Genomic DNA, 20,338 nt, shown 5'->3' with positions numbered 1-20,338 from the left:
CTAACAGCACTGTGCGAGTACCATCACCACACGGACTGCAGCGGTTCAAGAAGGTGGCTCACCACCACCTTCTCAAGGGCAACCAAGGATGGGCAATAAATGCTGGCATTGCCAGCGACGCCCAGATCCCATAAACAAATTTAAAAAAAACCTTGCACAGAGCTTTGAGCCCATCCTTTCCAGCATAGAAGGGGTGGTCAGATCCATTGTGGACCCAACCATCATGCAGCGTCTGATGGGCGATGTCTCAGCTTCCACTGCAGCACAAGCGCAAACCACCTTGAGTGCGGCAGTGGAAGCTCAGATTGAAGTCATGCAAGCTACGGCTGCTCTCATGCAGGCTCAGCTTGCTGCCACGCAAGCTCAGACTGTTGCCATTGTGGTTGGGTTTACCAGTGTGGAAAGGGGGAGTGGCAGTGGCTCCGTGGAGGATGAACCTGCTGTCCACTCTCAGGATGACAGCATTCGTCCTCCCACCACTGCCACTCTGCCAGTGCCCTTGCTGTTGCCCGTCAGCCAGCCAACCCAGACTGCTGCCGGCTATGCCGAGGTGGTGCAGTCCGCACTTCTAGGCTCAGAGCTGCAAGGCCATCTGCTGTTTCCCCTACTGAAAGTCAGCAGCCTTCCAGCAGCCATGCTGCAGCCACTTGGATAGCACTTCGTAGGAACATTAGGACAGGCAAAAGCACATGGAAGACAAGCACTAAGGGAATGCAAAATGGTGATTAGTTGACTTTGTTCAGTTATATTGGATGGATTGATGGATAAAGTTGGATTGGAATGATTCTTTTGTGGTGGCTTTTATTTCAACATAGTGGCCAAGGGGACGTTCTGATGGTCAGTAACAAGAGGAAAGGTAAGGTGTGGAACTATTGTTGAATGAGGAATTGGGGTTGCCTTCACTTGTATCGCAGTCGGATGAGTTGATCACGGGCAGCCCGGGCAGAAAGTGGCTGTCAGGGTTGCCTCCTCCTCCTCAGTTGGTCGCCGTATGCCTGTTGGCTGTATCCTCATAATGCCGAGGTTGTGGAGCATGCAGCAGACCACGATGAATCTTGAGACACGATCTGATGAGTACCATAGGGCTCCTCCAGAGCGGTCCAGGCGGCAGAAGCATTGCTTAAGGACGCCAAAGGTCTGCTCTATCAGATTCCTTGTGGCAACATGACTCTCAGTGTATGCATGCTGCGTGTGGTTGGTTTGTGGAGCGGAGTCATAAGCCAGGTGGTCAGCGGATAGCTCTTGTCACCCAGCAGCTACCCTCTGGTTTGTCATGGTGGTTCAAAGATTGAGGGAACAGCAGACTGGCGCAGAATAAAAGCATACTGACTGCTGCCAGGATACCGGGCATTCACCATCATGATGTGCTGACCATGGGCGCATACCAACTGCACAATCAGCGAGTGGTGACCTTTCCGGTTGCGATACATCTCAGCATTTAGATGCGGTGCCCGCAAAGCCATGTGTGCGCAGTTGATGGTGCCCTGCACCACGGGGAAGCAAGCTAACCGAGCAAAGTCACGTGCACACTCCGCCTGCTTTTCTCTGGTCAGAGAGAAGACAATGAAGTCTCCTCTCCTGCAGCAGTGGACAGCGAACTAGGAGATGTTACAGATGTCATCTGCTCCAGCCTGGAATGATCCCAGTGAGAAGAAATTCAGAGCCACAGTCACCTTCACAGCCACTGGCAGCTCTGTCTTTGCTCTGGTGAGGTTGTAGGTCTGGTTGCAAGAGGTGGCAGAGTTCTGTGAGCACCTCCTTCATAATGTGCAGACGCCTCACACACTGTTCCTGGCTCAGTTTGAGGTAAGAGAATTGCTTTCGGAAGACCCTAGGTGGGTAAGGTCTCCTGCTGTGAGAGACCTTCTCTCCCTCTGCGAGGAGTTTGTCCTCTTCTTTGCTGCCTCTGCTCCATCTCCCCGTCATGCTGCAGGCCAAGTGGGATGACAACTAGAGCACCCATGACTGGGAGCACGTGGCTTTGCCAGGTTAGCTTGCTTCCCCATGGTGCAAGTTGTCTGACCAGAACCCTGAAGTCAGAAGCAAGGCCTTCTCCACTTGCAGCACCACTCCCTGTCACCTCACCAACTTTAAACTCTAGGAAACTCCAAACATTTCCACAAACTTACACCGAGCCAGTGGAAATTAATCAGCAACTGACCTGAGAATGGTTGTTGATCCCTTTAAATATCGCTGGTAGGGAGGTCCTTGCAGCTGCTGAACGTATGTTCAGCTGCGCAAGGTTAACACAGGGTGTTATTTCCAGCGTTGAGGACGAAAATGGCAGCACTGGCATCAAATCAGCTCCCAGTGCTGATGCCAATGCCCTCACCAAGATGCCATCCGGCGCAGCCCGCACCAGAATTGTGCGCGCGGCTCGGACGCCAATTTTGACCCAAAATGGCACCCAAACACGGGCGCTACGTAATCGAATTTTTAGCCCATCATCTTTAAATAATTATCTCAGGATTAAACAGAACAAGATAGCAAAATATAACGTACAGGCAACATCGCTCTGCCAGATTACTGCAAGTGTGGTAAAGATGAAAATCTATCCCTATATATTGCTTGAACAAATTTGCTATGCAAAGATGAATGCTGAAATATTTAATAACTTGTAAACTGAGTACAAGCAATAATACAAGTTAAAGCAGTCATTTTACTGATTATAGGTAACCAAAGTAATAAACTAGAATCTAACTACAGCGTGCAGCAAACATGAAAAGTTTATCTAAACCGCATCAAACAAAATTATTAATCTGTAAGGAAAAATGGTAAGTTGCTCCTTTCCTTTGCACTGTACATCAGGCCTTGGCTTAGAGTCTGTACAGATGGCCGGCACTCAGGCTTCAGTGCCTCGCTCCCCCCAGACTGTGCAAACGCAGCCCAGGATGAATCACACTCAAAATTTACCCACCCTCCCTCTGGGAGAAACCTAGCTTTTGCTTAGCATCACCTAATAGCCTAGCGACATCTGGAACTCTGTGTGGGTGCGAACCCATGAACTCCGTGTCACAGTGAATTAGGACCATGTTTTTTACGTTAAAAACAAGTATTTAATTATTGCTGTGTAGCTGCTATGCTCTCAGAAACAATTGCAACTATTCACTATTTCATATTAGTCTACAGATTCCCGAGATTTAGTTTTAGAATGTTTCTTGCGCTTCTTTTGTTTCTGTTTTATTATTAAAGCATCATCTGGGACTAACAGCATTCCTTCTTTCACATGTATTTTTGTTTTCTTAGCCCTTTTCCTCCTTTTCTTTGCCACCTCTATAGTCTCTCCTTCTGTGTGCTTTTTCTTTTTCCTTGTCTTGTTCCTCTTTTTCCTTGTTGGACTCAGATGTCCCTCAGTTTGTGTGATATTACTGCGCATAAACAACAGAGGGCTCTGGTGGGTTTTGTACTGTGGGGCATTAATTGCTACTGACTGCGCTGCAAATTCTCTTGGAAAATCCTCTTCACCACCTTCACTGAAACTTCTGGGAAAGGGGAAGGCCCGATGGCGACGTTTCGCCGTCCTATTGTTTCTCGTGACCTCTCTTCCCTCTTGTTCTAGCCTTTTTTTCTTCAGCAGCTCTCGCTTCCTTTTTTTCTTCGTTTTCTTGGAAAGTGAATTCTCACTTGCAGTCTCCCTGCGCCATCTCTTAGTTGGAAAGCAGGTTTCCAGAAGCCCAGCATCTTGAAGTTCTGGAGGGGAAAACAGTCAAAATTAATACTCAAGAAACTTGACTTTCATTATTTTTCATATGTGCTGTGATCATGTCAAAAATACAAAGTGGAAAGTGAAGGTTCCAGGTATTGACGCCAATTGTCGCATTTTCTTTGCTGCATTCAAACTAGTTGAAGAACATTTACTCCAATAAATACAGTTTATATGTACTGTGTCATTATTTTAAAAAATTTGTTCTTGGGATGGGGGCGACACTCATGGCCCATCCCTAATTTCCCTGAGGGCATTAAGAGTTAACCACATAGCGTGGGACTGGAGCCAGACCAGGTGCAGGTGACAGATTCCCTTCCCCAAAGGATATTACTGAACCAGTTGGGTTTTTACAACAATCTAGCAGCTTAATGATAATTTTCGAGTGCCAGTCCACAAATTATCAGATTTATTGAACTCAGTTTCACAAATTGCCATGGTGGGATTTGAACTCACGACCTCTGGGTTGCAAGTCTAGTTCAATAACCAGTCGGCTAATGTATTATCAATGCTAGTACTGCTAGGTTGCATAAACTTGGTTTAGAAGGTTAAAGAGCAATCTGATTGAGGTGTTTAAAATGATAAAGGGATTCAACAGGGTAGTTGCAGAGAAACTATTTCCTCTGATGGGGAATCCAGAACAAGCGGACACGGTCTTAGAATGAGAGCTAGGCCATTCAGGAGTGAAATCAGGAAGCATTTTTCACACAAGGGGTCGTTGAAATCTAGAACTCTCTCTCCCCCAAAAGGCTGTGGATACTGGTCAATTGAAATTTTCATTACTGAGACCGGTAGATCTTTTGTTAGGCAAGGGTATCACAGGTCGCCCTGGTTCTCATGCACGACCTCCTCCCAGGGCTCTCATAATGCTACTCTTCAGCTGGTCATTTGCAGTGTCCTGTGACAGCAGCCTGCTGTCGCTGCTCAGCAGATTATCTCCCATACAGCAGGGTAGTTGAGATTGGGATTGCCTCCATTCCACAGTGCTCTATGTTGCAACCAATGTTTCCTTTAAGCAGCGCAGCACTCTGCAGCTCCCGTGCAGCTGGCTCGTCGGCTTTCAAATAGGAAAAAATGCGCACGCGCGGTATTTTGAATGGGCTTTGCAGCCCATTAAAGGGGCCACGCACCCAAAAAATTAAAGGGAATATTAGTTGCAACACACATTACAAATCAAGAATTCATGACTAACCAGTTTCTTTTCAGAGATTGATGCCAGTTATATCTAATATATAAAATATATAAAAGGACTAACCTTCAACCCTCCTCTGTAACCTCCACTCTCTCTTTTTTATGTCGTGCTCTGTATCATAGTAATACACAAATGGCGATGTAGGAAAGGTATGATTATTCATCCATTTGCTTGAACATTCCTGAAAATCACCAAAATACTGTTCTTTAGTATAAATATGAACATGAATTCCATACCCAATTTAGAAGACTAGCAAATAGCTGATTGTTTATGCAAATTTCCCCATCTCTCTCCCCACCCACCGGGTGTCAGTGAATTGGAAGTCATCAGTAATTGGCACCCTGGTGCAAACGGGCAGCAACATCTGAGTAAATATATTTTGAAACTGAACTCTCTAAAACAGTAACATTTCAGATTGTACTTTCTGAATTCACCCGATTTCTGGCAAACCTCCAAAATGCAATTTTACAGTCATTGGGTTTGTTTTAATTACACTTTATAAAAATGCAGTACAATTGACACACTCAAATTGTGACTGTATAAAATTCAATGTTTAAAGCTTACATAGCCATAATGTCCTCTCTTTGCGCAATTGTAGCAATACACAGATCTCTTCTCAACTGGCTGCGAATATCCATTTACAATTGGTCCTCGGTTGGTCTGCAACATGGAAAGTGACAATTTACTAACAATCTGAAGAATCATTCAGAAACAACTGTCACTGTAAAAGAATTACATTTTGGGGCTCATCCACATGAGAACTACTTTTCCATTTTGGCCAGCCGCTATCATCAGGTTAAGTACATCATGGTCAGACGCAAAGTAAAACTCCCTTAACTATACCACAGCAGTGTGCCTTAACCCCAATCTTGAAGCCAATTTCACAAACCAGGCCGCATTATTGTCTGACTGATAGCTTACTGCCAACACAGTAGGCAGTTCTGTGTTGTGTTTTTAAGAGAAAATCAGCTAAATATTTGAAGCAGTGGAAGATACAGGGCTATGAGGAGACCATGGGGCAGTGGGATTCATTTTGATTGCTCCAGCAAAGAGCCAGCACACACATGATGGGCTGAATGGCCTCCCTCTGTGCTATAAACTTTAATAGCTCTAATGTTTATTTTTAAAAGGGGGCTTAATTACAGGGACAAGTATCAGGATTGACAGTTACACTTCATAAGTTAAAAATATTTAATTCCCTCCCACCCCCCCCAAAAAAATTGTTAAAATGTCAGGGTTTTTTTTAGTAACAAGAGCATAGCAAATTGTGGCAGATACTGAACCCCTCGTCCAACATAAAAGGATTGGTTATCTGTAAACAGAATTGTTACTAGTAGTATGTAGTAGGAGGATTACTGCTGTGCTATGTCACTGGTGTTTCTGCTGATTTGAATTACATGAATACAAGGCTCTACAGGAGACTTAACAATTACTTTACTCACCTACAAATCCAGAAAAACCTTTGACATGTGTACCATTACTAGTATTTGTACAGGAGTAATTACATAGATATATTAGCTATCTGTGAACTATTCTTAATGAGCAGGTAGTGAACAAACCTGTATTCATCCCTTACTTGATTTCTTTCAGTGGGACTGTGAGAGTTGGTGACTTATTTGCCATATGTTCTAGCAATGAGATTGGTTTAGCACTGACAATTCTGCATAATCAGCGGTAAAACACGCAAAGCACCAGTAGTCACACCTCGCCACACCAGCCAAGCAGTCTTTTGTTTACATCTTGAAAGAGTCTTGACTGCATTACTGGTCAAAAAGGACAAATCTCCGCATCTTTGCCATCATGGACTAGCATCCCATATCTCATAAGAACATAAGAAATAGGAGCAGGAGTAGGCCATTTGGCCCCTCGAGCCTGTTCCGCCATTCAATAAGATCATGGCTGATCTTCGACCTCAACTCCACTTTCCTGCACTATCCCCATATCCCTTGATTCGCTTAATATCCAAAAATCTATCGATCTCTGTCTTGAATATACTCAACAACTGAGCCGCCACAGCCCTCCGGGGTAGAGAATTCCAAAGATTCATCACCCTCTGAGTGAAGAAATTTCTCCTCATCTCAGTCCTAAATGGCCGACCCCTTATTCTGAGACTGTGGCCCCTGGTTCTAGACTCCCCAGCCAGGGGAAACATCCTCCCTAGATCTACCCTGTCAAGCCCTGTAAGAATTTTGCATGTTTCAATGAGATCACCTCTCATTCTTCTAAACTCTAGAGAATATAGGCCTAGTCGACTCAATCTCTCCTCACAGGACAATCCTCCCCATCCCAGGAATCAGTCTGGTGAACCTTCGTTGCACTCCCTCTATGGCAAGTATATCCTTCCTTAGGTAAGGAGACCAAAACTGTACACAATACTCCAGGTGTGGTCTCACCAGGGCTCTATATAATTGCAGTAAGACATCTTTACTCTTATACTCAAATCCTCTTGTAATAATGGCCAACATACCATTTGCTTTCCTAAGTGCTTGCTGTACCTGCATGTGATTCGTGTACAAGGACACCCAGGTCCCTCTGAATACCAACATTTCCCAATCTCTCACCATTTAAAAAAATACTCTGCTTTTCTATTTTTCCTACCAAAGTGGATAACTTCACATTTCTCCACATTATATTCCATTTGCCATGTTCTTGCCCACTCACTTAGCTTGTCTATATCCCCTTGAAGCCTCTTTGCATCCTCCTCACAACTTACATTCCCACCTAGCTTTGTATCATCAGCAAACTTGGATATATTACATTTGGTCCCCTCATCCAAATCATTGATATAGATTGTGAATAGCTGAGGCCCAAGCACTGATCCTTGCGGTACCCCACTAGTTACAGCCTGCCAACCCGAAAATGACCCATTTATTCCTACTCTCTGTTTTCTGTCCGTTAACCAATCCTCAATCCATGCTAGTATATTACCCCCAATCCCATGAGCCCTAATTTTATTTAATAACCTCTTGTGTGGCACCTTAGCGAATGCCTTCTGAAAATCCAAATACACCACATCCACTGGTTCCCCCTCATCTATTCTGCTAGTTACAACCTCAAAGAATCTAACAGATTCATCAAACATGATTTCCCTTTCATAAATCCATGTTGACTCTGCCCAAACCTATTATTATTTTCTAAGTGCCCTGTTACCACGTCCTTAATAATAGATTCTAGCATTTTCCCTACAACTGATGTCAGGCTAACTGGTCTGTAGTTCCCCGTTTTCTCTCTCCCTCCTTTCTTAACTACCTTCCAATCCGCGGGAACTGTTCTAGAATCTATGGAATTTTGGAAGATGACAACCAATGTATCCATTATCTCTATAGCCACCTCTTAAAACACTAGGATGTAGGCCATCAGGGGATTTATCGGCTTTCAGTCCCATTAATTTATCCAGTACTTTCTTTTACTAATACTCATTTCTTTCAGTTCCTCATTCTCGCTAGACCCTTTGTTCTCCACTATTTCCGGGAGGTTTTTTGCGTCTTCTTCTGCGAAGACAGACACATGGGGCTGGATTTTCATTCAGGGGCGGGTTGGTGTTGTGAAATCCGCATTTCGTGTTATCCACACGAATATAAATCGATGTGGGAAATTGATGCTATTTTAACTTAATTGTCCAATTGAGTTCCAGCGTGTGGGAACCCTTGGCAAATGAGTTTTCCAGTCAGAAAGTCGCATTTTATGATGTCATCATTGCTGCTGCATTTAAGGTCTGCAACAAGCCTTGCTTCTTCTGCAGGCTGCCAACCTTTTGGCATTTACTGTTAGAGGAACCTGTAGTCACAATGGCCAGCGACAGACCTAGGGCTGCTCCCAGGTTCGGCGACGTTGCCCTGCAGGCTCTGGTTGAGGGAGCTAGATCTCATAAGGAGGTGCTCTTCCCTTCATCAGGGAGGAAGAAGCCTCCCCAGCAGACCAAGGCTGTGCGGCTGCAAGTGGCAGAGGAGGTCAACTCCTTAATGGTTACCCGCAGAACCTGGTTACAGTGCAGGAAGAGATTTCATGACCTTGTGCGTATTGGAAAAGTGAGTATGCATTTCCCATCACCCTCAATCTGATCCCCATTGCCTTTCCTCACCAGCACTCAGCTTTAGCAATCTCTTCCTCCACATCCCACTTGACACTGACATCCATGCACCCTTACCCATTCCCTTTCTCTCTATGCTCACATTCACCTAACTATTCGACTATGCAGCCCTCACACTCCCCATCACTGTGATGCTATGAAAACAACTGACAACACACAGGGAGGGCCCTTGGTCTTGCCACCTCACTCCATCTTTGTCTCCTTCTAAGTATCTATGCTATGGAATCTCTACACTCACTCCTTCATTCTCACTCAAACTCCACTTGTCTCCCTCATTGCAGGAAAAGAGAGCTTGCAATAAAAGGGAAAGAGCCAGGACAGGAGGAGGGCCACCATCAGTAGCCCAGCTCACCCCCTGGGAGGAGGCAGTCCTGGAAATCGTCGGAGTGGAAGATGATGCGCAAGTGGGGGGATGGACAGACGAGTGCATCACAGCAAGCTGGTGACAGAATAGTTTTACATCTCTCTCACTGACATTGCATGAGTCGCTGATAATGATTCTGAAGCTCCAACAGATGGACTTATGATCATCTGCAATATGCAATGTGCATGTAACTTTGACCTCACATCTCTAACTCTTTCCTTTACTCCCCCACAGGACCATCGAGAGCCCCCGTCCCCACTGTCCAGGAGGAAGAGCCTGAGCTTCCAGACTCCTCAGAGGAAGCTGCAACCTCCGAGGGCACAGCGTCAGCAGAATTCACTGCACCCAGCACCAGCGCAGACACTCACACCTCGGTGGGACCTTCAGGACATAGAGTAGTGTTGGCACCTGGTGTATCACAGCTCACAAGTGAGCATCAGCAGATTGTGGAGACAGGGACAGCAGTGGAGAGTCCTCGGCGGAGGGCGCAGGACTCTGCCAGCTCGGCTCAGCTGCATGTTGACCCTCTGCCTCTGGGTCCATCCACAAGATCAGCGGTTCTGGAACTCCAGGAACAGATGCAGGAGTCTCTGGCAGGTTTTGTCTCCAGGGCCGCTGCAAGTGTGGAGCGAATGGAGGAGTCCATAGCAAACATGAGCAGAGCCTTTGTGGAGTCATTGGCGCATGAACGCATCATCATGGAAAGGATGGCAACCTCCATGGAGGTGATAAGTCGCCAGAGTGCAGAAAACATGGTGAGTGCTCAGAATAGAATGACATCTCTGGAGGAGCGATGGGCATCTATTGAGCAGAGAAACCAGACCTTCATGGAAGTCCTTCTGAGTAGGACTGCCAGTGCAGATACGGGTCCCCATGGCCCCCCTGATGTGCAGCAAGGTGCTCTCAAGCCACTTGCAAGCGCTGAGGGGGACCTGACCCATGAGAGGGAAGTTGGTGCCAGACATCAAGGAAGTGGGGGCTCCTCTCCAAGCGCTCACACTTCCATGCCACTGCAGAGCCCTCGGTCAGAGCCCCACCAGAATCCACACCCAGCTGAGTTCGGCGTCTCAACCCCTGCACAGCCGCAGGAGCAGCAGACTGTTGACGAGCCCTCACAGGTTCGCAACCCCAGAGGACACCCGCCAAAGGTGTCGAGACAGGAGCAGCAGGAAAGTGAGCAAGGGGCCTCCACATCTGCTGAAGCCACAGGGGAAGCACCACGTAGGAGCATGCATAAGAGAAAGATACTGCACAAATAGTCACAAGGGTAGTCTTCACTTGGGTGAAATTTGATGTTTTATGTGAAAAAGCCATCAGATCAATAATGTTAATAAAAAATCTGATGGCTACTGCTGTAGTTGTGGCGTGTGTCATTTCGCAAATGGGACTTTCACATTGAGGGCTTAGGATTACTTGGCATTGTCATTATGGTGGTCAAATTGCTAGGAGTCAGCTGGTTCTTGGCCATTGTCGATGCTCAGGTAAGAAGATGCGAGGCAAAAGTCCTTGAGTAGCTAGGCTAAACAAATCTGGCAAAGATGAATGTGTTCCTTGCATCCCGGGCAGCTATGTTCTCGCGTACTGCTGCCGCTGGTTGATGGGTCTCTGCAAGATGTTCGTTTTTGCTCTCCTCCTCCTCCTCCTCATCTGACGATTCTGGAGACCCTGGCTGCTAAGTACTGCAGGGCTCCACCTGATCTATCCAGACATCTGAAGCGCATCTTCAGCAAACCGATGGATTGCTCGATAATGGATCTGGTGGACATGTGGCTGGAGTTGTAGCGCTCCTCAGCTTCGATGACTGGCCTCCTCAACGGCGTGATTAGCAATTTCCTCAGGGGATAGCCCTTGTCTCCAAGTAGCCATCCGTTAAGTTGGTCTGGCGGACTGAAGAGCAGAGGCACACCAGACTGGCGCAGTATAAAGGAGTCATGGCAACTGCCAGGGTACTTGGTACAAACATGCAAAATTTCCTTCTTGTGGTCACACACCAGCTGAACGTTAAGGGAGTGGAAGCCCTTGCGGTTGACAAAAATACCTGGATTGCGATGGGGTGCCTTAAGGGCCACGTGTGCAGTCAACGACGCCCTGCACCCTTGGAAAGCCTGCCAGATGACCTAATCCAACCCCACGCGCCATGACACTAGCTTGATCCTTGGTGAAATGGATGTGATTGTGTGCGATGGCAAAGAGGGCATCGGTTACCTGCGTGATGCAAGTGTGTGCGGCCGTCTGGAAGATGCCGCTGATCCCTGGAGTGAGCCTGAGGCAAAAAAGTTGAGTGCGGTGGTGACTTTGATGGCCACTGGAAAGGGGTGTCCACCTGGTCCTCTGGGCTCCAGGTCTTGTTGCAGCATTGCGCAGATGTCACCCACTACCTCTTGCGAAAGTCGGAGCCGCCTTTGGCACTGCTGCTCAGACATGTTGAGATAGCTGACCCTGTGTCTGTAGTCCCTGTTTGGGGGTATCTCCTGCGCCGACGGGCTTCCATGCGCTGGCCCCTTCTGGCCTGTGCAGCTTCGGGTGGGTGAGCAGCAGCTTGGCGCTCCTGTTGTTGTTGCTGATGTTGGTGCTGCTGATGTTCATGGTTCTGCTGGTGCTGCAGCTGGTCTTCTTCCTCATCTAATGCTCAGAAGGGAAGGAAATAAATGGCTCCCATGATTCTGGTATATGCCTCAGTTGAGGAAGCGCTCAGTGAAGGTGGCGAGAGGGGTTTCCCAAGAAACATAGAAGATAGGAGCAGGAGTAGGCCATTCGGCCCTTCGAGCCTGCTCCGCCATTCAATGAGATCATGGCTGATCATCCAAATTCAGTACCCTGTCCCTGCCTTCTCCCCATATCCCTTGATCCCTTTAGCCTTAAGAAATATATCCAACTCTTTTTTGAATATATTTAATGAACTGGCCTCCATCGCCCTCTGTGGCAGAGAATTCCACAGGTTCACCACTCTCTTGGTGAAGAAATTCCTCCTCATTTCAGTCCTAAATGGCTTACCCCTTATTCTTAGACTATGACCCCTGGTTCTGGACTCCCCGGCCATCATAAACATCCTTCCTGCATCTAGTTTGTCCAGGCCTGACAGAATTTTATAAGTTTCGATGAGATCCCCTCTCAATCTTCTAAACTCCGGTGAGTATAAGCCCAATCGACACAATCTCTCCTCATACGTCATTCCTGCCATCCCAGGTATCAGCCTGGTGAATCTTCGCTGCACTCCTTCCATGGCAAGAACGTCCTTCCTCAGGTAAGGCGACCAAAACTGCACACAGTACTCAAGGTGCGGTCTCACCAAGGCCCTGTACAACTGTAGCAAGACATCCTTGTTCCTGTACTCGAACCCTCTTGCTACGAAGGCCAACATACCATTTGCCTTCTTAACCGCCTGCTGCACCTGCATACTTACCTTCAGCGACTGGTGCACAAGAACACCCAGGTCTCTTTGCACTTCCCCTTCTCCCAATCTATTGCCATTCAAATAATAATCTGCCTTCCTGTTTTTGCCACCAAAGTGGATAACCTCACATTTATCCACATTATAGTGTATTTGCCATGTTTCTGCCCAATCACCCAATCTGTCCAAATCGTACTGGAGTTTCATGACATCCTCCTCACAGCTTACCCTCCCACCCAGCTTTGTGTCGTCTGCAAATTTGGAGATATTACATCCAATTCCCTCGTCCAGATCATTAATATATATTGTGAACAGCTGGGGTCCTAGGACCGATCCTTGCGGTACCCCACTAGTCACTGCCTGCCACTCGGAAAACGACCCGTTTATTCCAACTCTTTGCTTTCTGTCCGCCAACCAGTTCTCTATCCAAGTCAATACCTTGCCCCCAATCCCATGTGCCTTAATTTTGCACGCTAATCTCTTATGTGGGACCTTATCGAAAGCCTTCTGAAAGTCCAAATACACCACATCCACTGGTTCTCCCTTATCTATTTTACCAGTTACATCCGCAAAAAATTCCAGTAGATTAGTCAAGCATGATTTACCTTTTGTAAATCCATGTTGACTTTGTCCAATCCTGTCACTGCTTACCAAGTGCTCTGCTATTACATCTTTTATAATAGATTCTAGCATTTTCCCCACTACCGATGTCAGGCTTACCGGTCTATAATTCCCCGCTTTTTCTCTACCACCTTTTTTGAATAGTGGGGTAACATTAGCTACCCTCCAATCCATGGGTACTGTTCCAGAGTCTATCGAGTTCTGGAAGATGACGAGTGTGATAATAATAATAACTTCCGGGAAGTTATGTCATCACTTCCTGTGAACTGTGAACTATGAACTGTGTACATACCTCACTTCCTGTCATATGTCACTTCCTGTTGGACTGGTATAAATACTGGTCTGTTCAGTATTGTAAGAGGCTTCTACTAGAGGCATGGTAAAGACCTCTCTTGTATATAGTGTGTTTATAAGTTACTTAAAGCTTACTTTAAAGTTACTTGATGGTAAGACTCCTTTTTCTTACATCAATTTAAGTAACTTAAATATTTACACTCACAAATACTAGACCTTCAGACAAACTCGGAGTTAAGGATCCAGGGAACCACCCATCATGGAGAGAATCCTTAGACCTATTCGTCTGGACTTGGACCCGAATACACCAGCAGCTGGCAGGGTATGGAAGCATTGGTACCGTACTTTTGAGAATTTTCTGGATGAATATAAAGCGGATGCTCCTGCTAGATTGAGGATACTTATCAATTATGTGACCCCAAAGGTGTTCGAATATGTTGATGAATGGGATAATTACGACGAGGTGATTCGGGCACTTAAGAAACTGTATGCCAAGACCCCAAATGAGGTCTATGCTAGACATCTACTGGCCACAGCCCAACAAGGGCCAGGGGAATCAATTAACAAATTCCTGCAAGAACTTCGCAGGCTCAGCATAGATTGTAACTTTCAGGCAGCCTCAGCTAAGCTGTACCGCAAAGAAATGATTCGTGATGCTTTCATCTGCAGGATTGCCTCTCCATTTATACGCCAGCGTCTACTAGAAAGTAAAACACTTGAGCTACAAAAAGCTTTTGACCTAGCTTGTTCTCTGGATTTGGCAAAGAGAAATGCAGATCAGCTGCCCAGATCTCGATCTGCTGCTGTAGCTGCAACCAGACAATTCAAGCGGTCTCAGGTGAACCCTATCATGGGGGAATCTAATTCTGATAATTCTGATGAAGAAGAGGAGGATGACCCCACTTTAGCAGCCTCTTGGCAATCTAGGAAGGAATGCTTCTTTTGTGGAGATGCTTTTCACCCTAGGAAAACCTGCCCTGCTCGCAATGCAATCTGCAGTTATTGCAAAAAAAAAAGGACACTTTGCTAAAGTTTGCCTATCAAGGGCCTCTACGAGGGCCAATCCAGCTAAGGCCTACCGAACTGCCCCAATTAGGGCCTATCAAGATGCTCCAGCCAGGACCTATCAAGCTTCCTCTCTAGCTCTCTCCCGAAGAAGCACACCGAGAGTTTTAGCCACTCTCTGTGCAACGACACCAATTACAGCTGCTTGCCCACAGAACCTGTCTCATGCAGCCACAAAAATTTCAATTAAAGGGCATACCTTAGATGCCTTAATTGACTCAGGAAGTACTGATAGTTTCATTAAGGGACAGGTTGTTGCGAAATTGAAACTACATGTCTTCCCATCGGACCAGGCAATTGCGATGGCTCAGTCATCACTTAATACCAGAATCTCCGGCTTTTGTGTTGTTGATATGAAACTTCATGGTCGTATGTATCCCTCCACCTGACTTTCGGTGCTCAAGGACTTATGTAGTGATCTCCTCTTAGGGCTGGACTTCCAAAAACAGCATAAGAAACTCACCATTGAGTTTGGTGGGTCCAAACCCGGACTTACTATTTCTAATATACCGTCTAAATTACCGTTTTGTGCATTGTCAGCAGCTTCACTTGATGAACCCTCATTATTTGCCAGTATTCCGCCTCGATGCAAACCAATAATAACGAAATCGCGGCGCTTTAATCAGGAAGACCAATCTTTTATTGCGGCTGAAATCTCTCGACTTCTAGCAGAGGATATCATCGAACCATGTTCGTCGCCCTGGCGGGCTCAAGTCGTCATTGTCAAGAACCCTCTAAAACCTCACAAACAGTGACTATGCATCGATTATTCGCAAACCATCAATCAATATACCGACTTGGACGCCTACCCATTGCCATGCATTGATGATATGGTTAATAAACTGGCCGAATACAAAGTGTTCTCAACTTACGATTTGAAAAGTGCCTATCATCAGGTACCCTTGAAGGTCTCAGATAAGCAGTACACGGCCTTTGAGGCTAATGGACGGCTGTACCAATTTCGTCGCCTCCCATTCGGGGTTACTAATGGAGTGGCTGTCTTCCAACGGGCAATGGATGGCCTGGTTAAGCAGGAAAACCTAAGGGACACTTTTCCCTATCTTGATAACATTACCATTGCAGGTCACGATCAACGGGAGCACGACGCCAACCTCCAAAAATTTCGGGATGCCCTCCATCGCCGTAATTTGACCCTGAATGAATCCAAATCTGTTGAGTCGCAACCGACCATCAACATCCTTGGCTACTGCGTAGGCAATGGTATCATTAAGCCAGACCCAGAAAGACTTCGCCCGCTCCAAGAGCTCCCGTCACCTAAGAATCCGGCTTCTTTACGTCGGGCTCTCGGTCTGTTTGCATACTACGCTAAATGGATTCCTCATTTTTCGGACAAAATCCAACCCTTGCTGCATGCTAGATCATTTCCACTGGGAACAGCAGCTGTTGCAGCCTTTAACCTTCTCAAAAAACAGTTGGAGAAAGCGGCTCTTCACTCCATCGATGAGAATCTCCCTTTTGTGGTTGAATGTGATGCCTCGGAGGTGGCGATCTCAGCTACTCTGAATCAGGAAAGTCGTCCTGTAGCATTTATGTCCAGGACCTTACAAGGTGCCGAGTTACATTATCCTCCGGTTGAGAAAGAAGCCACAGCCATCATAGAGGCAGTATGGAAGTGGAACCATTTTCTAGCTCGCCAGCACTTTACATTGATCACGGACCAACGATCAGCCGCCTTCATGCTCGATAATCGAAAACGAACCAAAATTAAGAATAAAATACAACTTTGGAGAATGGAACTGGCCTCTTTTGGTTATACCATTCTCTATCGGCCTGGCAAGGAGAATGTGGCCCCGGACACCCTCACACGGGCATTCTGCTCCACTATGTCATCCTCTACTCTCATGGATGTCCACAATGGATTGTGTCATCCTGGCGTTACGCGCATGCTACATTTCGTACGATCACGGAATCTCCCTTTTTCCACTGGAGATGTAAAGAAAATATGCTCAGAATGCCGGCTTTGTGCGGAATTAAAACCTCAGTTCTTCCGCCCCTCAGATGGTATACTCATACATGCAACCCAACCGATGCAACGACTTAGCATCGATTTTAAGGGCCCAGTGCCCTCTTCAACTCGGAACACATATTTGCTCACCATGATCGACGAATATTCACGTTTTCCGTTTGCCTTCCCCTGCTCCAATATGCTGGCGTCCACAGTAATCTGCTGCCTTGAGCAGGTATTTTCTCTCTGTGTGGCATGCCGGCTTATATTCACTCAGATCGGGGTCCATCCTTTATGTCAAGGGAACTCAAGGACTACCTCTCAGAACGGGGAATTGCGACAAGCAAAACAACACCATACCATCCCATCGGAAATGGGCAGGTAGAGAGGTATAACGGTATCATCTGGAATTCCGTACGTCTCGCTTTAAGATCTCGGGGCCTACCAGACCAGCAATGGGAAACAGTGCTTCCGGATGCACTGCACTCTATACGGTCCCTGCTTTCTACAGCCACAAATACTACACCTCATGAGCGGTTCTTTGGATTCCAGCGTCGCTCATCTCATGGGACATCACTCCTGTCATGGCTAACTACTCCTGGACCTGTATTACTCCGAAGATACGTTCGGACGTCTAAAAATGACCCTCTCGTAGACAAGGTCGAACTAACCGATGCCAACCCCACCTATGCAAACATACGATATTCCGAGGGCCGAGAATCTACCGTATCATTACGGGATCTGGCTCCCTGCCCACCAGGACCTAGTGGGACATCGGGTGATGGCATTTCACCAGGAAACTCTTGGGACCTATCGGGTACCCCTCTCCAGGATCCTGATCGGACACCAACTAGCTTGGTGCCGGTAGAACCCCGTACTCAAGGTTGCGACCCTCCCAGTACCGCGCATGAAAGTACTGATCCGCCATAGACCAGCTCTGCACCTCCCTCTGAACAGAGGCAGTCCGACTTTGAACCTATTGGGGCTCGTACTCGAAGCCATGATCTCCCCGACCCATCACAGGGCAATCCAGGCCACACAGACTCTGACCAATGGCCAACCGCATGTAAGCGGACCAGCGACCCTCTACGACGGGAATCCAAACAGGTGCGACTCTTCCTTGTTCGGCGACTGCGGACCAAAAGGTAGACCACAGCCTCCTAATCCTGCAGGAGGGAAGAATGTGATAATAATAATAACTTCCGGGAAGTTATGTCATCACTTCCTGTGAACTGTGTACATACCTCACTTCCTGTCATGTGTCACTTCCTGTTGGACTGGTATAAATTCTGGTCTGTTCAGTATTGTAAGAGGCTTCTACCAGAGGCATGGTAAAGACCTCTCTTGTATATAGTGTGTTTATAAGTTACTTAAAGCTTACTTTAAAGTTACTTGATGGTAAGACTCCTTTTTCTTACATCAACCAGCAATGCATCTACTATTTCCAGGGCCACTTCCTTAAGTACCCTGGGATGTAGATTATCAGGCCCTGGGGATTTATCGGCCTTTAGTCCCATCAATTTTCCTAGCACCATTTCCCTACAAATACTGATTTCTTTCAGTTCCACCCTTTCATCAGGCCCTATGTTCCCTGGCATCTCTGGGAGGTTATTTGTGTCCTCCTTTGTGAAGACAGAACCAAAGTATGAATTTAGTTGGTCTGCCATTTCTTTGTTTCCCATTATAAATTCCCCTGATTCTGACTGTAAGGGACCTACGCTTGACTTCACCAATCTTTTTCTCTTCACATATCTATAAAAGCTTTTACAGTCAGTTTTTATGTTCCTTGCTAGCTTACTCTCATATTCTATTTTCCCTTTCTTAATTAATCCCTTTGTCCTCCTTTGTTGAATCCTAAACTGCTCCCAATCCTCAGGATTATTGCTTTTTCTGGCCAATTTATATGTCCTCTCCTTGGATCTTATGCTATCCCTAATTTCCCTTGTTAGCCACGGTTGAGTCACCTTTTTTGTTTTATTTTTATGCCAAACTGGGATGAACAAATTCTGTAGCTCATCCCTTCGGTCTTTGAATGTTTGCCATTGCCTATCCACCGTCAACCCTTTGAGTGCCATTCCCCAATCAATCCACCCAACTCGCTCCTCAGACCATCGTAGTTTCCTTTATTTAAATTGAGGACCCTAGTCTCTGAGTCAACTACTTCATTCTCCATCTTAATGAAGAATTCGATCATATTATGATCGCTCAGACCCAAGGGGCCTCGTACAACAAGATTGCTAATTAATCCTTTCTCGTTACATAATACCCAGTCTAAGATGGCCTGATCTCTGGTTGGTTCCTTGACATATTGGTCCAGGAAACCATCCCGTAAACACTCCAGGAATTCCTCCTCCACAGTATTGTTACTGATTTGGTTGGCCCAATCGATATGTAGATTAAAGTCACCCATGATGACTGCTGTGCCCTTATTGCACGCTTCTTTAATTTCCCTTTTAATGCCATCCCCAACCTCCGCCTTACTGTTGGGAGGTCTATATACCACTCCCACTAATGTTTTTTTCCCCTTAGTATTTCTCAATTCTACCCATACAGATTCCACATCATCAGAGCTAATATCCTTCATTACAATTGTATTAATCCCTTCTTTAACCAGTAATGCTACCCCACCTCCCTTTCCTTTTTGCCTATCTTTCCTGAATATCGAATACCCCTGGATGTTGAGTTCCCAGTCTTGGCCATCCTTGAGCCACGTTTCCATAATCCCAACCAAATCATATTCGTTTACCTCTATTTGCGCAGCCAATTCGTCCACCTTATTACAAATGCTCCTCGCATTAAGACACAAAGCCTTCAGGCTTGTTTTTTTAACGCTCTTAGACCTATTAGAGTTATTATTTACTGTGGCCACGTTTGATTTAAACCGTTGATTTCTCTGACTGCCACTTTTGTTTTTCTCCTTCCTATCTTTTGCTTTTATCCCTGTTTCCCTTTCCTCTGTCTCCCTGCTCAGGTTCCCAACCCCCTGCCATTTTAGTTTAAACCCCCCTGAACAGTGCTAGCAAACCTCCCTGCAAGGATATTTGTCCCGCTCTGGTTCAGGTGCAACCCGTCCGACTTGTAAGAGGTCACACTGGAGATTGGTGTCAGGCTCCAAACTTCCACAGCTGTGGTTATGCCTTCTAAAAGTTTCCCCAAACCTGAGACAACTACGTACTGCCACCTGCAAATGATGGCTGATCAAATCTCCCCTTTAATGGTTAAGCTGCAGCTGATAGTCAGCAATCCACTTGTGCTCCCGCCAGGTTTCACCGTCGTGTTTCAGAACAGGCGTGTTTCACGTGGGAAAAGGGTTAAACTCACAAAGGCCTTTAAAAATGGCATCATGGAGCCAATTTAGTGGTTGTTAAGGGCCTTAACGGCCTATCCCACCTCTTGGAGGCGGGATGGAGACGGGACCACTAGACATGAATTATTTTAAATTGCTTGGAGGTGGGCTTGGGCCCGCCCACCAGTTTATGCAATTTTAACCCCCCACACGCCTCCAATCCCGCCTCCACGGCCAAATGAAAATCCCGCCCATGGTATTTGTTTAATTTCTCTGCCATTTCTTTATTCCCCATTATAATTTCTCCTGTCTCAGCCTGTAAGGGACCCATGTCCCTTACAGGCTGAGACAGTCAAAGAATCCATA

General features: G+C 46.4%; 1 protein-coding gene across 2 annotated transcripts in view; it reads right to left on the bottom strand.

The window, feature by feature from the left end:
- Positions 1-2,594: 2,594 nt before the first annotated feature.
- zcchc7 (zinc finger, CCHC domain containing 7) overlaps positions 2,595-20,338 on the bottom strand; it is a 408,466-nt gene continuing 390,722 nt past the window's right edge. For both annotated transcript variants that reach the window (XM_085983690.1, XM_085983697.1), the window contains exons 7-9: positions 5,460-5,555; positions 4,959-5,076; positions 2,595-3,690 (exon numbers count right to left, since the gene is read on the bottom strand). In XM_085983690.1, coding sequence (XP_085839816.1) covers positions 3,119-3,690; positions 4,959-5,076; positions 5,460-5,555 — 786 coding nt within the window. In that variant the 3' untranslated portion in view covers positions 2,595-3,118. The remainder of the gene's footprint in view (positions 3,691-4,958; positions 5,077-5,459; positions 5,556-20,338) is intronic.

The sequence above is a fragment of the Somniosus microcephalus genome, chromosome 1 (genome assembly GCF_052327205.1).
Source record: "Somniosus microcephalus isolate GS21.2 chromosome 1, FLI_Smic_1.0, whole genome shotgun sequence".
Lineage (NCBI taxonomy): Eukaryota > Metazoa > Chordata > Chondrichthyes > Squaliformes > Somniosidae > Somniosus > Somniosus microcephalus.
This window is presented reverse-complemented; position numbering and strand designations above follow the sequence as displayed.